This window comes from Frieseomelitta varia, unplaced genomic scaffold (genome assembly GCF_011392965.1).
Source record: "Frieseomelitta varia isolate USP_RPSP 00005682 unplaced genomic scaffold, Fvar_1.2 scaffold_548, whole genome shotgun sequence".
Taxonomy (NCBI): domain Eukaryota; kingdom Metazoa; phylum Arthropoda; class Insecta; order Hymenoptera; family Apidae; genus Frieseomelitta; species Frieseomelitta varia.
In genome coordinates, this window is record NW_025110310.1 from 268,292 (window position 1) to 294,709 (window position 26,418).

Sequence of the window (26,418 nt, forward strand, 5' to 3'; positions counted from 1 at the left end):
CAAAAAAGAATAAAACTTATCTTCTGACTGCATTTGATTAAAAGTAATCTCATCATATATCGTACTCCTTGATCGAAAATTTCTATCAAGTACATTATTCTCTTCATTTATCAAGGATAACAGAGCCCCCGAAATCTTATCGGAGAAAAGTTGGTACACTCGCTTGTGTACAACGGTGGTTCTCTTCCGCCATTGTCATTCATATTCATCAAGGTAGGCGACGTCAGATCGCTTCTTGTGCAACTTGCGTCGTTTCAACGAAAGCGGGAGAGACAAAAGTGCCTACGTACATACATACAGGTATATTTATTACACATAGGTATATACATTCCTCTCCAAAAGTATTAGGACACCTGCTTGTACACAAGGTTAGTCTTCGTGGCGTAGCTAAAACACCATTACTAAGACCACCAAATAAAGTGAAAAGACTACAGTGGGCTAAAAAATATCGAAATTGGTCAGTTGAAGAGTGGAGGAATGTTTTATGAACCGACGAATCTAAATTTGAGGTGTTCGATTGCAAGCGGCGAGCTTATGTTTTTAGAAGACTTGAAAAAAAAAAAAATGATTCCTGACTGTATCATACCCACAGTTAAATACGGACAGCAATAGTGATCTGGGGATGTATTGGAGCAAATAGTGTTAGTGATTTAATAAAAATCGGAGGGATTCTGAAAAAAGAACAATATTTATCTATTTTACGTGATTATGTCATACCATCTTGGAGGCGATTAATAGGCCAAAATTTTATTTTCATGCATGACAACGATCTCAAGCACACTGCAAGGGTTTATAAAGACTATTTGCAACATTTAGAACAGAATGATGAATCAAAAATAATGCATTGGCCCCCTCAATCTCCCGATCTGAACCCAATAGAGAAGATTAGGGATGAATTAGAAAATTCAGAGTAAAGTGTGTCCAAAGTCTCAAAATGACTTATGGAACAAACTACAAAATGCATGGAATCAAATAATACCAAAAACAATAGAAAAATAATAAAACGGATGCCGAAATTAGTCGAACAAGTAATTAAAAAACGCGGTGGATATATCGACGAAAACAAAATTTAACTTTCTTGTACAAAATTAATATTATTATTACTATAATACCTATAAACTATATATACCTCTTCTATTTTAATACAACTAACGTTGAAAGAAATTTAAGAAATTATAACAATTTCATAGTTTTCCAAATTTATTTCATTTTCTGTAAGTGTTCTAATACTTTTGGAAGAAGAGTATGTGTCCTAATACTTTTGTATGTGTGCACGAAGCTGCCGCGTGCACACACAGGGTAGCAATCTCTGAAATAATTCTCTGTAGAGAAAAATATTTCGAATAAAAACACTTACATTGTTTTGAGGGGAACTATTTTATGGTGGCCTGAATCTTGCTTCAGTCTAGTCGTACTTCCGAAACCTTTTAAGGCGACCTTTTGCTTTTTTAACGAAAAAAGTAATAAAATAGTCAAAGTGATAAATTTTGTTAGATATTTTGTAGAATAAACATAAAACAGTGTATTTTTAGACATCTTTTTAGCAGAGATCGATGATAGGTACGTACACATATACACGTTGACGATAAGGCGACAAGATCGACATTCGCGATTGACATTACTCGTATTCGTCGAAATCGATGAAGCCAGGCCTCTTCTTGGCGAGCTACTTCAATAGGGCTTTCCTCGCTTGTTTCTCCGGATCTCTCGGAGGACCGGAAAGTATCATCTTCCTCTTGCAGGGCAGCTTGCAATCGAGGGGCTTGCAACTGGGCATCACGGATAGTTGTCGATCGGCGGGAATAGCGTCCATCCGCCTGCAAAAGAAGTCCACCTCGGCCTTCATGTCGCCCAACATCAAGTTCAATATCAGCTGTTGCCTGACCGCGATCGCGTTGAACGCCAACAGCTTTTCCATGTCCATGTCCATGTCGTCGATCGCGCTCTTGTACAAGTCGACGAGCAAGTCGAGGCCAAAATTCTTGGAGTTGGACAAGGCCAGGAGAGCCGCCTCGTTCGCCTCGTTCCGATAATTCTAATTGTTCTCGATCCGAATGAACAGGTTGACTATTCAGTATCCACTGTTCGTTGCCCGCCTCCTGTCCCATGTCTTGAGCCTTTTTGATGTAGAATCGGGCTAGGTCGTGTGAATCAGATATCTCGAGAGCTCGTGGAACAGCCAGGCCAGCTCCAGCGGTTCTGAGGCCATGGCTAGTCTGCTAGATTTTTTTTTCTTTCTTTTTTGTTTTTCTTGCGGATGGATCACCGACGATACGAACGAAGAGAACAGAGGCTTACCTGCGGTAATTCTTCAGAGCCCTCTTCCTGTTCGACGCTCTTATCCAGCCAATGTCGCTGTCGCGTTGCAGTTCCGCCATTCGAATTCTTAGGTGATGTTTCAAGTATATTCTCCGAAGTATATTTTCCTGCCCTGTATCTTGGACAGATCACGTGTGTCTGTGTACGTCCACGCGACTATATTGTACACAGCGTTCAAGCACTTCTTCTTCGCCGGGAAAATCTTCAGCGAGTACGAGTCGAACTTGTCTTTCACGCGGTCCACCGTTCTGACGAAATCGAATACACTGGACATTATTATATTACACAGGGTAATTCACGTAACTTGGATAGATCTGAAATAACTTTTTAATTGAACCATACATCTTTTTCATTATAAATCGAAATGGTTCTAAACCTAATGGTTTAGTTGAAGTCTCTTTAAATTGTGTGTCTGATGAAAAATTGTTTCTTAATGCAAAAGTTTTTAAAGTATGGTTAGAGTAAGTAGGAAGGTAAAATATGGCGTGTCAATTTTTTTGTATTTGCCGAGGAATTTTGAAATTTCCAAAGTTATCTTTACTTTCTTTTTTTTAATTGAACCATACATCTTTTTCATTATGAAGAACATTAAATTCCAAGTGAAAAGATATTGAGCAATAGTGGTTCTAAACCTAATGGTTAAGGAGATATTTCACGATAATTTGTCACGAGGATGAAAATTGCACAAGTAACTGTTAATGAAAGTTTCTTCAGAAAGTGTATTGTTCACGGACGAAGCAACCAATCGTGATAATGTCAATTTACGGCGCCATAGAGAGACCTCGAAATAAATAACTGGAACATGAGAATGGCTCACCCGACAAATTACCTGATGTAATCTTTCCGCATTCGAATCTCGTGCAAACGGTGCAACAAAAAGTTCACCTCGATGACGATCAGGTGCCTGCGCAATTTTTTCTCCTCGTTCAACGTCCTCTTGTAACCCGGTGGTAACCTTTTGCGCTGGAACATCATCACGTAGAGCGGCCGCCGCATCCGCAATACGTTCTGCCTGCGAATGGCTCTCCGATGGTTCCTCGCTATCAAATCGCGAAGCAGCTTTATCGTCTCTTTGTTCGGCGACTCGAGCTTCTCCGGATTCTCATACAGGTGATGCAAGAACGCGCTGTCGTGCGCCAGGCAACCGAGATATACGTGTGAAAAGAGGAATTGCAATCTCTTGAACTCGGCCTCCGCTCGAGCTTTCTGGTCGTTCACTTTGAATTTGGACTGCTCCTCCTCGATGCCTAGAAACCGATTGATTGATCGTTGACTTGAACGCGACTACCGTGACAATACTTTCTCTTCTTATTCTCGTTTTTTATTACATTTGATCGCCGGAAAGTAATATTTCTTACACCTACTGGGGAAATTTTCATTTGTCATCGAAATGTGTAATTCGATCCGTGGATCGCGATATTAATATTATACAGCAGATGTAGTTAACTGGCGGCCCATGGGCCTTGCCTTTACTTTCCTGATAGGGAAGCTAGCGTTTACCCCGTCCATTGCTTCAACCTCTCCACCTCATTGAAATTTCTCGTCATGCACGAGCCCCACTTTTTTTATTAACCATGTATGTAGCGTGCCGCTCTGACTTCGACGTACAAGTAGCGTGGAACAGATCGGTGTCTTGCTGTCTTTCAACGTTAATGAAAGTCAGCTGATTCACAAGATAGAATTGTTTCAAAGATGTGAGTGAGGTCAGTCCCAGAACGTATCTGCAGTTCCTAACGGTCCCAGGATGTGACCCTCGCAATATGGATTTATGAGTTTGGATTTATGGATGTCGTAAAAAAGTTGCGATAAAGTCGAGCCTTAAAATTGAGTGTCGAGCATGACGAACCTTGGAATTGGTAGTCCGGTGTGACTACAATAGAAGATGCAAGGTAACGAAGGACATAGAATATGGTCGACGGGAGATCCCTGCCGCCGAGATGTAAAATTGCTTCCCTGGCTCGATGAGTTTATCCTTCGCGGTGCGAACCCCGCCTCCTTTGTGTTCGGTAAGGCCGAACAATGTATGTAGCTCATTTGGACAATTAAAGGAATTAATTGAAAATAATAAATTGAGAAGAATTGATTATTTAACAAAAAAAAAAACACTTATTTGATGATTGAAAATTTGTCGTTAGAAATGACATTCGAAATAAATATCAATGAAATCAAAATACTCAAATGAAAAAGAATAATCAATGAAAATCAAAATAATTTATCAGCGTACGTTATCACGGTAAAAAATTTGTCTTAGCTTTCAAGAGGACTCATTCCTCAAACATTTGGTCCGTTAATGAACAAAATTTGGGAACATCTGTTAAAGTTGCAAATGAGAATAGTCTCTCTACTGATGACAAATGCATTATTTTTGAAATAACTTTAAAAAGTGATTTAAAAATAATATTATTTGAAAATTTTTCAAAACACCCAGGCTGGGTAGGTTTTCATTAGAAATTCGTTCAAAGCTAACTTTTAAATTCCTGAAACTAGAATTCGAAACGTTACATGGCAAGGGTATAATTAAAAAATTAGATTAAACAATTTTAAAAAATTTTTATATACGAATAACACTTCCACTCTTTCTATAACACAAATACAATTTATAACGCCTTTGATTACTCGTTTTCTCTCTCTCTCTCTCTCTCTTTCTCTCTTTCTTTACATTATTACTTTACGGATTACATTTCGGCAACAGTCTTAAAATAAAAGACAACACAGCAGACGCGACACACATACACATACATGTCATACATTCACACACGATATTATACATGGCACTTATGGCGATTATACAATTGACGATTACCGCTAAAAATTTGTCCAACATATCAATCATAACAGATTCACAAATAAGTTCACATTTTTCAAATCTTTCTTCTGCATCGCCATCTTTTTTCGATGCCTCCCCATAGGTTGTCCTCTTTCTCGAAATATCTAGGTACACCAGATTTCTTCTCCACAGTGGAATTCAGGCAACAATGCTACTTCGATGTTCAATGATGTACTCCACAAATTCCATGGCTTCAAAACCCAGTAAGTCGGTTAACTCACTTTCTGAATTGTTTCTGCGTAATGTCTTAATGATTTCATTCATGAATTCTCGCCGGGAAATGATTAGCAAGTACTTTCTAAAGTACTCCATTAATTTATCTTCAAACTCCGCCCTCTCAAATTTTGATCTAATCTCATGTGGCGTCTCTTCATTTTTGCATTCCATTGCAGAATCACACACAGTTCGAATCACATTTTTCGAAGAGGTAGCCGGAATAAAAGATTCTTTGTTATCCGTCGCTCTTGTGGATTCGTAAACGAATTTCAAGCCGAAAAAATTGTCGACCGTTTTAACAGCAGATGTTGATGTTGATGCTCGTTGGCGTTTTTTGCCCACCATTTTTTCTTCAGAGATGTTGAACTGAAATTAATATAAATATTAATGTTATAATATTCGCGATATTATTATATAAATATTAATTTAATAATATTCGAATTTTATAATATTTGCGATTGTTCTTACCAGATACTCTGCGTGAAGTTTTAAAACAAAAGACAAAACACCACACACGACACACATACATATACATATCTTCGTATTGAAATTTTATAAATTCAATGACATCATCTTATTCTTTTTCCTCCCTCCTTCGGACGACATATTGTTCCATTTTTTATCAATCTTGGTCACAGTCTTCCTTACTTGCTGCTCTTGATGTCCATCGAAATGTGAGATTCGTCCATTGGAATTCGAAAGCTATAATAGATTCTTGATTTCTGATGAAATATTCGATGAATTCTATAGCGAGGAAATCGGCCAATTCACTTTGTGAGTTTGCACTTTGCAACGCGTCGACGATGGTACGTTTAAATTCCTCACGAGAAATGGCCTTTTGGCCTTTGATTTTCATAATAGTCGTTCACTTTATCTTCGTATTTTTCGTACCAAAATTTTGGTCCAGTCGTGGCACCAACTGGTTTCTCCATTTCTTCAGTTTTCAATTTTAACGAAGAATCCACAGTTTCACTTGTATTTTGTGTCGGCTTCGTTCCTTCGCTGTCCGATACTCTTGATTGATACTCAAATTTCAAACCGAACAAAGTTTGATCAGCAGCCAGTTTAATGTTGTCCGTCGGTTTGTTGACGGTTTCGTTAAATTTTCGTCGGATTGCTACAATTGCCTTGAACATTAATTGGGCATCGGAAAATATTAAATGTTCAGCCCTTTCTTGTAGTACCATAAATTTTTCTACCGTCAACGCCATCTCCTTGATTAATTCTTCGAATTCAAACATCAAAAAGTGGTCGATGATTTTGTACGAACATGATTCGAGTGCTTTACCGGCAATCTGACGAAGTTCGCAAGCACGAAATAACTCGCACTTCGGAATTCTTTTGCACACGTCTGGCAAATTGTATTCCACGTTCAGAGTATTGCATTGAGTATCGCTTTTCTCTTTTGATCACCTCCCCGAAATCCATTTTCCTCGAATTTTTGCTTCTTCCAGCTATTCGTTGATATTTTGTCATTCGTTTTTTGCCGACCATTTTTTCTTGAGAGATGTTCAACTAAAATTAATATAAATATTAATGTTATAATATTCGCGATATTATTATATAAATATTAATTTAATAATATTCGAATTTTATAATATCTGCGATTGTTCTTACCAGATACTCGGCCGTGAATCCTTGTATCCTCAACAAACGTTGCCACCAAAGAAAATTTGCGAAAAACTGAATGTGCCTCTGAATGTTCCCTTTCCTATTTGCATCCTCTCCATGACCAGTAATTTAGGACCTATATCTGGTTATGTGCTTCTTACAAAATAAAATTAAGTTTAATGTGCGAGAATTTTCACTTTACGACGTCGTTGTATAATGAAAAGATTATAATTAAAAGTAGCTTTGCAGATTTACAGAACTATTATTCGAACAAGATTGCAGCCAGTATTGCAGTCATTACAAAATTTTTGAAATCAATAGGATCGCTTTCGAAAATGGAAAGTTCTGCTTTGTGCAAAATTGTTAAGTATAATCGTTTAATGACATCCTTGCAAACTAACGACGTCGTTAAGCTTCGAATCTCAAAATTCTCGAACCTACAAATTGATTTTATTTTCTTGTTTTGAGAAATGAAATTAACAGAAACTTATATAAATTTGCAATTGATAGTTGAAAATAAATTTGAAAATAATGCTTTTATATAAATTTTGAATGATTGCGGTTGAACGAAACAGCATACAAAAATGTCTAATCAAGATTCTTTTTCAAAAGAACACTGACATCCGAACTTCTTTCTGGATCTAATTTACTTCTCCATTCTTTTCTTATTGACTACAATGCTGAAAAATATTTCAAGATATACAATTTATGGTGGTGTGTAGTGAGATATTTTTTTTATACACTTTAGACATTTTATACTGCCGTTTCAGTAATTACGATCGAATCTTACGTATTTTACTTATATATATCGTTAGAAACAAAAACTGATCATTCGCAAAGCATCTCAAGTATTTTTTCCAGTATTTTTTTCTCGCACTGCGCTTTTTTTCTTTTTTTCTCTAAATTTCAAGAGTCTTAAATTACAAAAAAGCACAATGTTTCGAATTCTCGAAACTTTTTTGAATGTCAATTGTTTTTCGATGTACAAGCAATGGTACAATGGTACAAGCTCGGACAAGCATCCAAGCCTTTTTATACTAAATTTCATTCCATGATTAAACGATAACATACTGCCGACCGTGACAGTGAAATTACCCTCCCCCTTCCCTCGTTAATAATCCGGCCGTGGATTGACTAATCCTTATAACACCGCCGATAACACGTACCATCATTTTTGTGGCTCAAGTATCCGGATAATTTGAACCAGAACTGATTGTTTGACAGCCAGCGGATCTTTGCCCCTACTTTTCTGATTGCTGATGAATAGCATTCTCTTATGCACGCGAGGATATTTTAATATAGTGGAAAGATGCAGTAGAGAGGGTAACGCTTGCGATCAGGGAAGTAGGGACCCGCGAGCCGCCAGTTAGCCATCGAGAGTAGAAGGTGATTCTACGACAGGCGATTCTAACGAGACGATTCTAACAAAAATGAATCGAGAAGAAAGGATATAAAAAAAAAGGAAATAATTAAGAAAATAAAAAAGTAAATTGAATAGTTGAAGAAAAGACAAAAAAATTTGCTTATTTAAGGCGTTATTTTCGAGAAAATAGGCCTTAAATATATTATGAATAAATTATATATTTATAATATACTATAATATATATTTATAATATACTATAATATATATTTATAATATACTACATATATTTATAAATAATATACTATATACTTTATACTATATATATATACTTATAATATACTATAATATATTATATTTTTCATTAAAAAAATTGCCTTGTTACTTGAAAACGAAGCGCCTTGGAAAAATAATTTTATTCCACATCATTTACTTATTTTCGCACGAATTAGCTAGATTCAATTTTATATTTACACAAACTTTCAAATTCGGTTTTCTCGAGAACGAGGACTTTAATCTACTTTTTTTTCACGTATAATCATCTCCTACTCGTAGATGTACCGCTAGTTGCAGAGACAGCCTGTATCTCATCGCTCGGTAGCAAAGTAATTGATTGTTCGAGGAGATCTGTATCCATAATATTGCATAGGTTGCGCCGGAACGAGAAGCAAAAGTGTTGCGTAAACGCGCGAACATCTCTTGTTACGATTTGAAATGATATCCCGGCCGGCGGCTGACCCAGTGAAATATTACCTGGATAGCATGACTGGATTAAAATTTTTGTGCAAAGTAGAATTGATTACTGCTGCAATAAACCGGAATTAATTATCTTTTTACATCGTTGGCCAACGCCGCCTCGTTTATCACACGTTTGTTTAACGCGTATTATCAAGCGGAAAGCACCGACGGTAAAACGCGCCTGATGTTCTTCAATCCGGTTGTAACAAGAAACTAACGGAAAATTGTTGCAATAACTAGCAGCCGAGCAATCACTACCAAAATGAAAGTGTTAAATTACAGGTGTCTCCTCCCTTTCCATCCTTTGTCTTATCTCCTTAATTTCTTTTCTTTCTCTTTCGGTTGTAAAAAGTCGCCAGAGGGACGGTCGAAATGAAAAGTTGCGAAAAGTTCAATTAGGGACGAAACGGATAATTTGGTCACTCAGCTGAATGAAACGAAACTACTGTTAACCAGGTTTTCCCGTGAAAACTACAACCGGATCAGCAAGTTGTGTCGCTATTTAAAATTCATACGCATTGTCAGATTAACTGCCATCGCGATCCTTGTGGAATTGTTTGTTAAACAACATCAGAGAAAGCTGTAATGTTGTTCAAACATCATTTCGTGAGCAAAATTTACGTAGAATTTACGGAGGTAATGTATAAATGAATTATGTAAATTCAGTATAATTCATTATATTATATATGAATTATACAAGTTCATTTATAATATATGATACATAATATATTATAAATGAATTATAATTCATTACATCATATTATGAATTATATCAATTCATTTATAGTATATAATATATTACATGTATTATAGGACTTGGTTAGAGGGCGTGCGAAACGTCAGGTGTGATTGCGAGAAGTGTGAAAGAGGATAGCAGAATATTCGGAAAGAAAAGAGAATTCGCTTATGCAGACAGGCCGTAGAAGTAAAGCAAAGACATTAATACGTCGGCACATAGCGAAGCAGCCTGAATGCGTGGAACGGTTGCACAAGCGATAGAACAGAAAAGCGAGGTTATGTTTTAGTCAGTAAGCCATTCAAAAGACAAAAAAGCTAGGAAGACAAATTAGGATAAATAAATGCAGGAAATGTAGTGAAATATAACAAACTTGTGTGGGGAAAAAACGAATGGTTTATTTAATGAAATAATGTGTGATACATTGAGGTCATGCGGCAAAGACTGGCAAAGAACTGAACTTTCTGCTCGGCATGGTCCCGTCCGTGACTAAAGAAAAAATAGTGGGAAGAAGACAGAAAACAGTTGCCCCTCACAATGTTATTTGCAATGGGCTTACACTGCTGGATGATCAAGTCGTTGTATTTCAACAATAGGCTAAGAATAGAAATCTCTAAGTCAGAGATAGATCTCAGCAAATAAAAAAAAAAGGGAGAAACAGAGGGCAAAGAAAGAATAGGGAAAGTAGAAGGAAAGTCATTAAACACACCAAACTCGATAAGGAGAAAAAGAGGGAGGTACTCTTTAGAGGATTACAGAATTAGAGACGGCGCATCGAACAGAAAGTTGACAGATAGCTGGGATACCAGTGTGGAGGAGAAAGAAGAAGGAAGCAGGTGTAAAGAGAGTAGATACAAAGAAGACCCCACAAAGAGAAGACAAAGAAAAGATAACAGAGGAGAAAGATCCGCCATAAAGTATGCTGAACATAATCATAAGCAAAAGAGAAGGTTTAAGAATAGAAATAGCAGAAGGGAGAGAAAGAGTAGAAAGGGAAATAAAGAAAGAGATAAACAGAATAACACAAAGAATAAAAGTCATAGAAGACAGATGGGAAAGAAAAGAGAAAGATCTAAGCAGGAAAATAAAGGAAGTGGAAAATGAGAGAAGGGAAAGGGAAAGAAGGAATGAAGAGAAAGAAGAGCTGGCACAGGAGATTTTGGCAAAGGTAGACAAAAAGTTAAAAAAAGAAAAAGAAACAAAGAGTATGCGGAACAAGGAGAGGAGATAATGGAAATGAGGAAAGAAATGGGAAGAATAAAATGGACGAACAAGAAAGAAAAAAGAGGAAAAACAATATAGTTATCAGAGGTTTAAGGGTAAGAAACAAGGAGGCAAAAGGTAAAGTGGAGGAATTCATGAAGAAGGAATTTGAAGTTATAAGGGGAATAAACACAGTAGAGCGAAGAGGAAGAGGAGAGGAGAGCGATTTAATAATTGTGGAAATGAAGGACTGGGAGACGAAACAGTCAGTGATGCAGAGGAAAAAGAAACTAGGGGAAAAGAGAATATATATATAGATCACGACTTGACAGAAGAGGAGAGAAGGGGAGGGAATTAAGAGAAATAGCGAAAAGAGAGAGAGAGAGCAAAAGGAAAAGAGACAAAAGTAGGAAAATAAGAATACAAGGTAAGTGGTACGGCTGGAACAGCGTGAAAGAAGAAATAGGGGAAACAGAGTTTTTTTCGGAGAAGATTGCACAACCCAATGGAAAGAACAGAAACTGTAGAGATAAGAAAAGGCGCGAGAAGAGTCTAAAAGGCACCTAACAGGGTAGAAAGAAAAAGGAGGGGGAGAGGAATAAGCAGAAGAAGGTGGAGAGTGATAAAGAGGGAAGGAATGGCTAATATTTTGGAATGTAGCAGAAGTGGAGAGCAAGGATGAAGACTTCTGGAAATATGTAGCAAGTTTCGATTTTGTCGGATTGACAGAAACATGGGCAGACCAAAGGGGATGGGATAGGAATATTCCCAAAAGGGTTTACATGGAGCTGCCAAGAAGCCAAGAAAGAAAAGTGAAAGGGAAAAGCACGGGGGGGGGGGGATTAATAAGTTATTAGGAATAAGAGAAGAATGGGAGGAGATAGAAGAAACAAGGACAATCGAAGAACTCGCGAGAAAAAAGATAAACATCAATGAGGAAGTCTGGAACATCTATACGGTCTCGAATAAAATGATGGTGGAACTTAAAACGGAAATGGGGGAGAATTTGGAACAGAAAAAAGAAGAGGTGCTAATAATCGGAGGAGATTTTAATGCAAGAATAGGAAGGGAGGAAAAATGGAGAACCTAAAGAGGAGAGAGAGAAGAGGAACTCAACGAGGAAGGGAAAAAAATGTTGAATGATCCTCAATGGAAACGTGAAAGAAGATGAAACGGGAGAATTCACATATGTAGAAAAGCGTCACTGTTATTGACTACGTTATGACCAACAACACAGGACTGGACATGATAGAAAAGTTCTATGTCGGAGACAGGATAGACTCCAATCACCAACTCTTGTGTGTGACAGTAAAGACTTGCGGCGAAAACAGCTTAGAAGCAGAGGAGGACCAAGAAAGGAAGGTAAGATGCTGGAAGCCAGGATGTATAGAGAAGTACAAGGAAATAACGAAAAACAAGAGTTTCGAGGAAGAAGAGGAGGTAGGCAAGGACTGGGAAAATTTAAAAACGGCGGTAGAGGAAGCGATGGAGGCAAAGAAAATAGTACTGCGGAAACGGAAGCCTGGACAGAAATATTGGTGGCATAGAGAATGCACCAGAGAAAAAAGGAAAGTGATGAGATGCTACAAGAATTGAAAACAAGGTAAAATAAAGAAAGAAGAAAGCGGAGTTCAAACGTCTGTGCGAGTACAAGGAAAAACGGAAAAAGCAAGAAGAGGAGGAAGAAATCAGGAGGGCAAAAAACGAGAGAAAAATCTGGGAGTACATAAATAAAGAAAAAGAAGACAAGAAGTAACAATAAAATTAAAATAGAGACATAGAGAGAACACTTCAAAAACTTACTAGGAGGAGCGAATGAAAAGATAGAAGAGGAGAAGCGAGACATGGTGGATACAGAGAATGACATAACAGAACTAACAAAGGAAGAGATAGAGAGACAAATGAAAAGGCTAAGAAAAAAGAAGACACCAGGGGGGGATGGGATTTCAAATGAGGTATGACAGTGCAGTCAAGGGAACACGAGAGGAAAACTGAAGGAAGTAATAAGGAAGGTCTGGAAGGGTAAAGGTTTCCCAGATGATTGGAGAAAGGCAGTAATGACAGCACTACACAAACAAGGGGTTCCAGAAGAACCAGGAAACTACAGAGGAATAAGCCTACTCAGCACCGCATATAAGATATACGCGGCAGTACTGAATGGAAGGCTGCGAAGTCAATTGGAAGCAAAGAAAATTGCTCCCCGATTCTCAGGCAGGCTTCCAAAAAAACAGAGGCACGATAAACAATGCATATATCCTACAACATATAGTAGAGACAGAAACGCAAAAGCCGGGGGGAAAGGTATATGCAATGTTTGTCGACCTGAAAGCGGCATTTGACACAGTGAGACAAACTGTGGAGAAGGAAGTATACGAAGAAGCAAGGAACATGGTAAGAGCAAGAGAGCAGGAATCAGAAGAGTTCTGGACAGGAATTGGACTGAGACAAGGTTGTGCTCTTAGTCCGACTCTGTTTACAATATATATAGTGGAAATGGAGAAGGAACTGGGCAAGGGTCAAATAGGGGGAGGAGTCGCAGTAGGAAAGCAGATTTTACTCTCTAGCATACGCGGATGACGTGATAGTACTGGCAACCAGCGAGGAAGAGTTGAGAAGGTCGATGAAGATCTTGGAAAGATATCTAGACGAAAAGGATCTAACACTCAACGTGAACAAATGGAAAATAATGGTATTCGAAAAAGGAAGAAGCAGAAGGCAGAAACAGGGATGGAAATGGAAAAGGGAAGAGCTAAAGGTAGTAAAAGGTTCAGCTACCTGGGGATAGTATTCCAAAGAAATGGGAACATGACGAGGCATGTCGAAGAAAGAATAAAGAGGGTGTCGTTTTAAATCAAGTCTGGAGAATAAGGGAACGAAAATTTAAGACAGACTTCAAGATGAGAATGTTCCCATTTGAAAGCCTGGTTTTGGTAGTTCTGCTATACGGTGCTGAACTATGGGAATACCAAGAGAGAGCAGATGTCGAAGGTACATCAAGTGAACACTGAAATTCGACATCAGAACACCAGAATATATTGTCCTGGAGGAAACGAAGAGAACTAAAGTAAGGGTGGTAGCGGGAAATAGAGCCTTAATGTTTGAAAAGAAAACAAGAGAAGGGACAGAAAGACTGGTGAAGGAAAGGAAGCAGGGAAACAGAAAACAAAAGTGGAAAAGAAAGGAAGAATACCTAAAAAAAGAATGGAATGAGCATGTTGGGGTTGGAGCAGGAAAGAATACGAGGAAAAGACATGCCAAAACAATAGCCGAAAAATTAAGAAGATGCGACACAGAAAAACAGGGACAAATAGAGTACAACAAGATTTAGAAATCACGATACACGACTGTAGGGCTCCCAGAGTACTTGGGCAAGGCGGGAAAAGGAGATAGCCAAAAGTTGATGGCACAAGGTGCGGAAACATGGAAAAGGAGAATAGATACTTGGAAGAGAAAGAGAAGAGGAAGTGCGATCTGTGCAATGAGACACCAGGAACAATCAAAGGTGAGAGACTGTAGAGAGACGAAGGCAAGGGTAGAGGAAGAAGAAGTTATTAGCGGCAGGAAAGATGAGAAAGTAGTAAAATGGCTGGAGATGGTAAGGAAAAAGAAGAAATTGGCAAGAGAGAGAAGGCAATAAGAAGATATACACTAAAGAGAAAAGTGCAAAAAGGAAATCAGGAAGAATTAAAACCAAAATAAATAGATAAGAAAATAGAAAATAAGTTTATAGAAGTAAAATGTATGTAAAATTTAAAAATAGTCAAAGCAATATAGTTTTTTAATACAGCGTTGCAAAATAGTATTGGAATGAATGAGAGAAACGAGTGAGTGAGAAAAGAGGAAAATATATACACCAAGTCCACATTTTATGGCTCTGAGGCCGAAATATAGTTTATTACTATGTTATATGTTATAAATAAATTTATACAATTCTTAATTATATTACTATTAAATAACAATGAATTATAGTTCATTTATAGTTTTATAATATATAACATATGTGGGATGGGCAAATTCTGAGAAAGGGCTCAGAACTTTTCCCAACAATTGCAAACAGATGTCCCAAGTGGTATACCATAAACTGTAGAGAAAGTTAGACCTGGGACTTGGGATCGTTTATGGCGAGTTCTCCAGGCCTTGCGTTTAAGACACTAAGGGTATAGATGCGTTGTGTGTATGTGTGTATGCATGTGGGAATGACGAATTTTGTGCAGATAAAGAAGACAGTGAGTATTGAGAAGCCAGAGAGTGAGTGTCGAGAAGTCAGAGAGAGAGTGAAGAATGAGCGAGCAGTGAAAGAGAGAAGACAGTGAGTTGAGAGTTGCGCGCGCGAGAGAGAGAGAGAAGACAGTGAATTGAGAGTCGCGAGTCTAGCGAGTTTAGTAATTAAGGAAATAGTGTAAAATGTCACTTTATAATCATTATTAAACAAATCTCCTTTTATTTAACCTGAAATAAACAACCATCTTTTATTAAAATTCCTACAAATTGGGATAATCTCAAGCCGAGATTCCTACAAATTGGGGGCTCAGCCACGGATGTTACCGACACAGAGTCATATCAGTGCGACGGAACAGTGAATTAAAGATGAAAATTGTGTCATTTCAAAATAGTGCAGTTAAGGAAAGAGCAACGATGAATTCTGTAACGAAATCCACCCACGAGTTTTCGCTAGCGCAGCTAAGAGAAAAATTGAAAAAGAGAGGACTGCCAGGCACGAAAACGGAGTTGACCACACGACTGAATGAAGCGGATCCATCCGGTGAATGAATGAGAAGCCGAGAAGTTTGCAAAGAAGAATCTAACGTATCTGAGAGTGAGATCGAGCATGTGCGTCGGCTATTGGAGCAGAGCGAAAGAAAAAGCTCTGGCAGAGCGCGAGCTTGATCTAGTGTGACAATAGATCGAGCTATTGAAAGAGATGCAACGATTAAGCGTTCGAGATCAAGAGCGAGAAATAACAGTGCAGAGAATACCACCTGTAAGCATCGCCGAATTATTAAGCAATTTTGACGGGAGTGCAAACACTTTCAAGACGTGGGAGCGGCGAGTAATAGAGTTGAAAAATACCTATAAGTTGTCTGATAATATGGCGAAATTATTAATCGGGTCGCAATTGAAGGGCAATGCGTTAGAATGGTTGCATTCCAAACCCGAATATGTTTCTATGCCTCTGAATGAATTATTAGACAACTTAAAGGAAATGTTTTACCATCCAGAGAATGTACTTGTGGCGAGACGGAAGTTTGAGGCACGTGTGTGGAAGACAGAAGAATCATTTAGCGAGTATCTACACGAAAAGGTCATCTTAGGCAACCGAGTGCCGATAAATGACGTAGAGATCATCGAGTACATCATCGAGGGGATATCAGATCTTGAGCCCTGCGAGACCTCGCGAGAGCTCAGAGGATAAAGATGAAGAAGGATCTATTGGAATCGTTCAAGAGGATCACGCTGCGAAGACGATTGGTGCTGAACACGACGCGTGAGCTTTCTAGATTTCAACCGAGGAAGACGGAGGAACCACCAGCGAAGAAAAAAATACAGATGAGAGAGGCGCCGAGGAACGAGTTTCGATGCTACAATTGTGGTGGGTTCGACCATCTAGCCGTGAATTGTCCATCGAAGAAAGAAGGTCCTAAGTGCTTCAAATGCAAAAAGTTTGGACACAGAGCTGAGAAATGCGAAGAAAAACAAGACATTAAACAAATAAGCGTGTGTAGTGTTGCGAACATACCAGATAATAAAATTTATAAACCGGTAATCATCGCGAAGAAAGAGATAGTAACGTTATTAGACACAGCGAGCGATATAAATTTAATAAAAGCCAGCCAGTACACTGGATAGGATCTCCGCCATTAATCGGACCCAAAATTAGAAGCAAGGGTTTCGGATCGAAGTTACTTACCACGTTAGGCAGTTTTCACACTGAGATAAAAATAGATGATGATGTTTTCAAATTATTAATTCACGTAATACCCAACGCATACAACCTTTTGATTGGATCCGATTTGTTAGCAGAGGCGCGGACCCTATTAGAGGGCAGCAACGCAAGAGTTTCAAGGCGCGAGCGTAAAGTAGAAGTAATCCTCCGATACCGCAGAAATTTTTCGCATAAACGTGGTTGACGAAATAGAAGATAGCGAGACCATTTTCGAGTATCAAAAGGACATTCAAGGTATCAAGGATGCTGTCGTTCGACAAGAGATTCAGGATCTTGTTCATAGTTACAAACCGAAAGCCACCAAAGCGGTCAATATCAAAACAGAAATAATATTGAAGTACGACACGCCAGTGTATCAACCCTCGCGTAGACTACCACGAAAGAAATCGTGAATAACCAAATAGAAGAATGGATACGAGAAGGGATCGTACAGGAGAGTTCGTCTGAATATGCCAGCCCGATAGTGCTGGTTGGGAAGAAAGACGGCGAGATGCAATTGTGTGTGGACTATAGACGCCTAAATGAGAAGACATATAAAGACCGTTATCCTCTCCTGTTAATAGGAGATCAGTTGGATCACTTACAGAGCTCGAAACTATTTAGCGTACTTGACTTGAAGGATGGTTTTTTCCATGAACAGCTACACGAAAATAGTCGGAAACCGCTTTCGTAGTACCAGACGGACATTATGAATTCTTAAACACGCCCTTCGGTTTCCTGGCTGTGTTCCAAAGATTCATTAACGCTGTATTTCGCGACCTGATAAGAGACGGCACGATGTTGACTTATTTAGACGATCTTATTGTTCCCTCATACAACGAGAGAGACGGCGTGCAGAAGCTGAGAAAAGTCCTACTTACTGCGAACGAGTATGAACTACGCAAATTTGGAAAAAGTGTCGTTTTCTTCAGCGCCGAATCGAGTATTTAGGTTGTGTGATCGAGGATGGAAACGTGCGTCTGTCAAAACGCAAAACATTAGCAGTAACGAATTTTCCACCGTTGAAAAATGCTAAAGATGTGCAGAGTTTTTTTAGGTTTGACCAATTACTTCCGGAAATTTGTTCCGCAATATTCATTGTTAGCTCACCCATTGTCAAAGCTGCTAAAAAAGGATGCGAAATTTGAGTTTGGCGAAGAGCAACAACTAGCGTTCCGACAGCTAAAGTTTGCGCTGGCTAGCGACCCAGTATTAAAATTATATCGTACGGGCGCGGAAACGGATCTTTACACGGAATTGCATCAAGTGTCGGCCTTGGTACGATTCTCTTACAGGAAGTAGACCAGCGTTTCCATCCAATACACTACGCGAGCTGGAAGACGACTGAAGCAAAGTCGCGGTACACGAGTTACGAACTCGAAGTCTTAGCCATTTTCAAAGCGATAAATAAGTTCAGGGTCTATCTACTAGGTATAAGATTTAAGATAGTGACCGATTGTCGTGCCTTCGTCTTCACCATGCGGAAGAAAGATCTGTGAGTGCGAGTTGCGAGGTGGGCGTTATTGTTGCAAGAGTTCGAATGTATGATCGTGCATCGCTCGTGCAATAATATGAAGAATGTTGACGCGCTAAGTCGAAATCCGGCGCCAGTGTGTATGGTGATGAACTAGTGTGAGTCCAGTGTGCTATTAAGATTGAGAAATGCGCAACGCGAAGACCCAGATCTAAAACCAATAATCGAGTCAGTGAGCAGTGAGAGAATTAGTAACAGTGAATATATCGTGAGAAACGGGCTTTGTAGAGTGCTGAACGACGACCCTCGCATTGTGGTGCACGTGCTATGCAGGCGCAGATTGTGCGGCAAATGCACGAAAACGGACATTTTTCGGCTGGCTAGACGGAAACCATTGTCAAAAGGGACTACTAGTTCGAAAACCTAAAAACTAAAGTAGACAAGGTTATGCGTAATTGTGTGACGTGCATCCTAGCCGAAAGGAAAAGTGGCAAGCGAGATGGTGTGCTACATTGAAAAAGGCGAAACTCCGTTAGAGGTGTACCATATTGATCATCTAGGCCCCTTTCCTTCGACCAAAAAGAACTATAAATACATTTTCGTAGTGGTGGATGCATTTTCGAAATTTGTGTGGTTATATACGACAAAAACGACCAACGCTGCTGAGGTCGTCAATCATTTGAGTAAGCAGGCAGCAATTTTTGGAAACCCTCGCAAGATTATACTGCGGGAATTTCAGCAGTATTGCGCGGAAGAAGAAATTGAACACAGTTTAATTACTACCGGAGTGCCCAGGGCAAATGGCCAAGTAGAACAAATGAACAGATCAATCATTCTTTTACTCACGAAGCTTTCCGCGCCTGATCCGGAAGAATGGCATAAATACTTAGATGTAATTCAGCGGTACCTAAACGCCACGACTCACCGTAGCATTGGTACGACTCCCTTCAAAATCCTTTTCTGAATAGAAATGAAATTAAAGAGTAACTCCGAAATCCGAGAGATTATATCAAGCGAATGAAGCAAAATGTTTCAGAAAGAAATCGCGATGAGTTCAGACGACATGCCAAAGAAAATATTTTGAAGGTGCAGCAGGAAAATCAACGAAATTACAACAAAAATCGTAAAGAAGCGCCGTACTATCAAGAAGGAGACCTAGTGGTATAAGACGAACACAAGTACGACCAGGCTTGAATCTTGCACCCAAATACTTAGGACCCTATCAAGTCACTCGAGCACTACGCAACGACAGATACGTTGTCGAGAAAGTAGACGAGCATGAGGGACCGCGGCAAACGTGAATTTTCTCAATCGTTGGCAAAGTCGTCAGTTTTTAGTACCTGCGAACTTGTCCACTTTCAGCTTTTCAAAGAGCAGCTTCCAATATACCTCAAGCTCGCGTATCTACGGTGAGAGAAGTTGCAGGACTTGGGGCTCGGTGTCTGAGCCGATGCAATTGTGAAGACGGGCTTATCACCTAAGTTCAGCCCACCACTCAGAAGCCCAAGAATCAGCATTTTCCAAATACATGATACCCCCTTTCTACTTCATAAAGTCCTATATCCAAATTAAACTATGAATAAAGGCATTCTTGTTCGCCTTCTCGTCAAGTCTATAATCGTACGTGATTATACGCGTCGGTATTTGATATTAAAAAGTGTTGTACTTAGAATATTTAACTCTAGAGTATTAACTTTCCTTAAAGTCATCGTGGTAATAGTCCCGTGACCGTGACACAGTCCTCGATAGCTTCGCTGTCCTGCAGTATCCCGTGCTGAAGGAACGTAATCGGATACTTTTGATAAGCGTGCACCAAATTGTGTTCGAACTCGCCGATGAAAAACAGCGTCAGCAGCTGCATGTGTTTCACGTGTAAATAGGTTGAATCTGAGGACGAGCGATCGATAGGTGAAGATTAATAGACTCTAACAATACAACACAGTGAAAACACAGTGCGTGATTTTCTGTGTACACGAGATGAGAACAACGATAGTTCGTTTTAAATATCAAGTCTGCGGGAAGCGTTCGAGAATCAAACCCAATTCCAAGCACTCCTCGGTGGTCTGGAGCGTCCTAGTGAACCGGGCGTAATTGAGTTGCCGAGGCCCAGATAAGTCCTGAGATCGTTCTGCTAGCCCTGTTGGATCGCCTTCTTGAAATACATCTGGGCGATCGGGTATTTCTCGAGGATTGCCAGCCGGTAGCCCCATTCTCGATAAACGATACCGTCCCTGAAGAACAGGGAACGTTCGTCGTCCATCGTCCATCGTCCTCACCATCTTGTGACGAATTTCACCTCTGTATGAATGAACAACGAGAAGTTTGTCGTCGAGAAACTAACCTGTCCCCTTCGATTCGACGTGTATACGCGCATACTTACGTTGATTCAGATTCAGAAATTTAAATTAAAAGGATCCACTGGGAGTTCGGAGGCTACTCTTCACTCGTGAATTTTGCATCGCGATCATATTTTTCCCAAAATTTTCGTGGTCGTCCGTGAAAGGAGACGAACGCTTCGCGCAACGTCGCGATAACTGATTTCGTACGATATACGTATGTATGTATGTACATGGGATGGTTTACACGCTGTTGCGTCCGAATCTCTCGTCTTTCTCTCTTTTTTGAAATATTTTCTCGCACCAACACATACAGACCCACTGTTGACTGTTGGTCACCTGTGGCCAACGGAGATTATTTCTTGGTGAGATGACCATAATGGTCATTAGTGACCGAAGTGCTTCAAATAAATAAAATAAAATGAATATTGTCGACTCAAAATTTTTGAACGTCACAGCTAACTATATTATGAAATAAAAAATGCACTGTTCAACAATTAAAGACTTTAATTGGATTAAAAAATTATATAAAATAAATATATAAATTTATATAAAAAAATATAATAAAAAATTAAAGTATGTAAATATAAAAAATTAAGTATGTGCATTATATAGGATCAGGGCCAAAAATCACTTCCTACTAAAATAAATCTATAATATTAAATTTAATTTAAAATTAATAAGATTAATTTTTTTTATATTTTGATATTTCATTTTTTAAAAAATAGGTGAGATGAAACTTTGCGTAAATTTGGCGTGATCATAAACGACGTATATCTGCAGAATATTTGAAAAAAGCGCAAAATTCACCAAATTTCGATGAAATTTTGCCAGAATCAAATGACACAAACGTCCTTCCCCTTCAGCCAGCCACCTGGCTGTGAAACGTTTATAAATGTAACGAACGCCATTTTCAAATGACCTTTCGGGCTGAAATCCCTGCAAACGAACGGGTGGTATTCCTTTGAATCGAGATGCGGATGAACGGACGTAATTCGCTTTCTATTCTAAAATAGTAGGACGCACTAATAAAGCTCCTTGTGGCATTAATTGTCACGCACGTCGAGGGATTACATTCAAATGGCCTAAGAGGATTTACTGGCGTAGCTTCTCTTTTTTTCACCCCTCCGTTCTCTTTATCCAACGTCCACCCAACGATTTTATAATACACGTACCATCAAACCGGTCGTTCCTTCTTACGCTGCTCTCTCTTTGCCGGTGTGTCGCGAATGTACAAGGCGTTCATAAAGTCTCTTTACAATTTCAAAAATTTATTACAAAGGCAAATGAAAAGACAGATAAGTGAAAATTATTACAAAATGAGACATGTATTTAAATTTTGTACTTAATATTATGTATTTAAATTTTTTTTTTTTTTGTTTGCTTCATTTAATAAACCTCTATGTGGGTACCATTAATTGCATGAAGCATATCAAGACGGTACTCGATTTCTTACATGATCGATGTTTTTCTCAGATATTCTTGATCGTCCACTCCTTCCTTTATCGAACATTGTCCCTGTCTCCATAAATTTCCATGCACGAATTGATGAACGTGACGGTGGATTTCTTCCATACTTAGTTCTGCAGTTTCGCTGAGTCCGCAGATCCGATTTGGTTTCAATAAATAATACATGATACACACTGTGCCTTCTCTCGAGGAGTAGCCATTTTGTAGGGGTACTATCATTTAATGGTATCTTATTCGTCAACAGGGTACCTGAAATGCAATGTGATAAAGAACACTTTGATAACCAGTAAGTACATAGAACAAATCTGATGGAGATATCTCATTAATTGCCTTTGTAACAAATTTTCGAAATTGTAAAGAGACATCATGGACACCCACATGGGATTAAAGATATCGTGTATCGAACAAAGGTACAGGACATCACTAATCTAAAGCAGAGGATCACTGATGCCATTGCCACCATTGATGAAGGTATGCTACAGCAAGAAATCGAGTACCGACTTGATGTGCTTCATGCAACTAATGTTAAATAAGATAAGAGAAAATTTAAATATATACGTCTCATTTTGTAATAATTTCCACTCATTTGTCTTTTCATTTACCTTTGTAATAAATAAATTTTTTAAATTGTAAAGGGATTTTACATTTTACACCCTGTACATATTGTATAAATGCAACGAAAAGAATCCATACACAATATTTTTTCATATCAGGTAGTTATCGAATCGGAAATCTTATCCTGCCCTAATAAAGTTCTGTGAAATTGTAAAATAACTAACAATTAGTCGTCTTTATTTCGCGTGGATCTCAACTTCAAGAATCCGGATCTCAATTTATGTGTTAGTCTATTACAAATATTATACTCGTCACACTTAATTCAGATTTGGACTTATTAGTTAGTTAACTAATTTATAACGTCACTTACGCATTAATTTATAACGCAATTTTAGATTTTAGTTTTTCAGCAATAAATGATATCATACGTGCCATGGAGAAAAATACTGCCACTTCATTTAAGAAAAAGTCTTATCAGGACTGTCTTCAATTACAACTAAAAGTCCTTTTGTTACCATTTTTAATACTTCCTCTTCTTCGCAATAAGGAGAACTTTCAATGCAGATTGAGACTTGGTAAAATCTGCAATAATTCCGTTCATCTTCGAGAAACAAGCTCGAAATATCTATTTATTTAACTAATAATAGTTCTTGTGACTAATATCTACTTAAATCGTGGAAGAAAATAATTTTATTTAATGTTTTTTTAATTTTATAAAATGAAAGTAAATTGGAATATCACTATTCCAAATTATCTGTGATGCAACAATATCATTACTGTGTTCCATTTTCAGTTAGACCACTTTAAAATACTATTGTGTCATTGTAATCTTTGTGTTATGTATTACAATTTGAAGTATAAAGTCATATTAGTTTCCCTATAATATTATCCTTTTGTTTCTATTTACTGTTATAATTATTCATCTTAAAAAGAATACTGAAATTCTAAATATGCTTATACTTTCTCTAACAGTAGTTTACTAAAATCAGAGGCTTATATAAAACTCCGCACCTGCACACTGTACGTACTTGAATTCGAAATCGCGTCGCCTAGATAGTTCATAATTTATTTTTCTTTATGGAACTATTTCCCTCTGGATTATATTATGAATATTAGGCACATTGTATACTAATAACAAATTCTGAAATACCATTGCTCCTTCCCTCAAACTTTCAGCACATATAATGTGTAACTATATTCAACTTGATGAATATGAGTGTCATATGTACTTTTAGCGAAAATCACATAAAAACTGAAAGGGTAAAACATCACTAAAACGGAAAAACCATCTGGATTTTTTATTGAACTTTTTCTTTTCACGACTTCACTGGTATTCGATCAAGTATTCCATAAACGTTTCTTTTGTGACATTACAAAATACAGACAAAATTTGTCTATTATCTTCAAACATCGTTATAGAGTGAACCCTTCCTCATAGATATTAAATAGATTTTGAATTTAACAATGATTCTGAAATTTTATTAAATAATGTTTAAGACAAAATGTTATCAGTTTAGATTAATAGATTAATGTTATAGTAGAGAATAATCTTTGTAAATTCAGGAAGATTATAATTTATTAAAATTTTAATATATGTATTAAAATTTATAAAATAAATTTCCAAGTTAAGACAGTTATAGCTATTAAATAATATTTTAAATTAATACTTAGTCCAAAATATCATAAATTGAAACGCATTAATATCATACTAGAGAATAATTTTTGCAAATCTATTCAAGGAAAAGTTTTACAAAACAATTTTTTTCAGACGTAGAGAATTGAATATTAAAAATTACACAGAACGTTAATAGAAAAGGGAGTGAAATCAGAAATAATATTCTTCTAGGAGCGGTATTATGAAGCCAGATGTCTATGTAAGTAATATGGTACAACCGACTTAATTATGGGGATATCTCGTCCACGATAACAAAAGGACTAATTATTATTATGCATGTTTAAAAATGTTAGTGCCAAACTTCATGACCATCAGTATTTATCAAAACAAGCAAAATGGTCTTAATAAATAATTAGCTTCGGAGTTATTTGATTTCTTTTTTACTTTAAACTTATAATACGACATAATAAAATCTATGCTGTCGAAAGAAATGCAACTATGTAAATAAACATTTATTAATGTATTAATGTCATTCAGTCTTTTTTCTTAATCAGAAGAATGTACTTTATTGCCCTAGTGTTACAGCATTCCATTGAAAATTCTTATCATGTGATAACAAAAATGAAAAGTGTATCAATAAAAATATATTTAGAAATGACGAAATGTACGAAAGACATGTCATACATTACACTGTGAATATAATATTTTAGTGACAAGAACATTTCATAACTCCGAAATTAATGAATCCACTTTGGATCCATGTTTATTAAAACTTTTATTTTTCTCTTAACTTTATGAATACTACACGTTCTTGAAATTTAACACCATCTTTTTGAACCCTGTAAAAAAACACGTTACGTGTTGCCTCAACTTAAATGGCCAAATTATCATTGCTTAATCTACTTAACAAACAGGTGAAAATGAAACGTTGTATAAAGTTTCTCGCCTTGTTACAAATTTATAAACAAACATTATATGTATACGTATTATATGTATATCATATGAAGTACACTTTTCCATAAATAATTACGCATTCTCCGACAGAAAACACAGAAGATCGATTGTGATTGACAGATTTTTCTTTCAAGTAGATTTTGTATTTTCTAATATTTTTCATTATATTCTTATATCTTTATTAATAGTTAATGACAAACAATCATCTTACATATGACAAAGATATAACTAACTAAAACAAAGATATTCGTTTTGTAACAGAAATGCTTAAGCTACCGTAAAAGAAATACTAACGTCGATATTTCGAAAGAAGAATATCTCATCTCTCTGTTTTTATTAACACCGGTTTGCAATTATGTAGGACAGGTTCATTTCAGATTCATGTAATTTACAATATATAGAACATAGATATGATCTTGGTAATTTCTCAAGTCGACAACGAGACTCAAATAGAATTTTATACTTTTCGACAACCTTTCTACATTAAATATTCGACTAGTCTCAATTGCAAAACTGCAGTTACCATGAAATGTTATTTAGAAAACAATAATTTTTTACGAAACAATAACTATTTCCAATTGATTACCAGAAACGAGTTGAATTTTCTGAATGGTATATGAATGTAGTAGCAAAGGTTTCTCATCCAGGATATTATGGACAGACGAAGCAAGGTTTACAAAAACAGAAAAACATACTTAATTTTCATAATAATCATGTATAATTATATGCATCTCAATGGAACAGTTTCTGAAACGTTTCTGTTAACCATTTTAGTGAAAAATGTGCCATTAGTGTCTTTCCTAAACGTCCATATTAGATATATTATATTAGATGGCTGCCCGTACATTACACGAAAAAAGTGAGAAACTATTTGAATGAAAAATACATTGATTGATGGGTAGACTGCAGTGGATCAGTTTTTTAGAATTTGAAATCAGACTTTACATTTCTTGATTTTGACTTATGGAGAGTCCTGAAAGAAAAGGTTTAAGCTACATAAGTGACTTCGTATGAAGAACTAATGCAAAGAATTGAAATTCACTAAAATTTTCATGAACTTTTTTGTGTTATTAAACTCCAT

At 37.3% G+C, this 26,418-nt stretch overlaps 2 protein-coding genes across 2 annotated transcripts; both read right to left on the reverse strand.

Moving 5' to 3' along the window:
• Nucleotides 1–1,618: 1,618 nt before the first annotated feature.
• LOC122533718 (outer dynein arm-docking complex subunit 4) lies at nucleotides 1,619–20,667 on the reverse strand. Its single transcript, XM_043663703.1, is given in 10 exon segments — nucleotides 1,619–2,063; nucleotides 2,065–2,149; nucleotides 2,152–2,219; nucleotides 2,299–2,417; nucleotides 2,420–2,567; nucleotides 3,137–3,566; nucleotides 19,748–19,876; nucleotides 20,145–20,294; nucleotides 20,446–20,505; nucleotides 20,508–20,667. Coding segments are annotated over 10 exon segments (1,794 nt in total).
• A 1,438-nt stretch (nucleotides 20,668–22,105) lies between these two features.
• Nucleotides 22,106–22,675, reverse strand: LOC122533730. The gene is made up of 2 exons (XM_043663733.1): nucleotides 22,592–22,675; nucleotides 22,106–22,462 (listed from the first exon to the last, which is right to left on the reverse strand). The coding sequence occupies exons 1-2, from the start codon at nucleotides 22,665–22,667 to the stop codon at nucleotides 22,176–22,178; spliced, it is 363 nt and encodes a 120-aa protein (XP_043519668.1). The 5' UTR covers nucleotides 22,668–22,675; the 3' UTR covers nucleotides 22,106–22,175.
• Nucleotides 22,676–26,418: the final 3,743 nt, after the last annotated feature.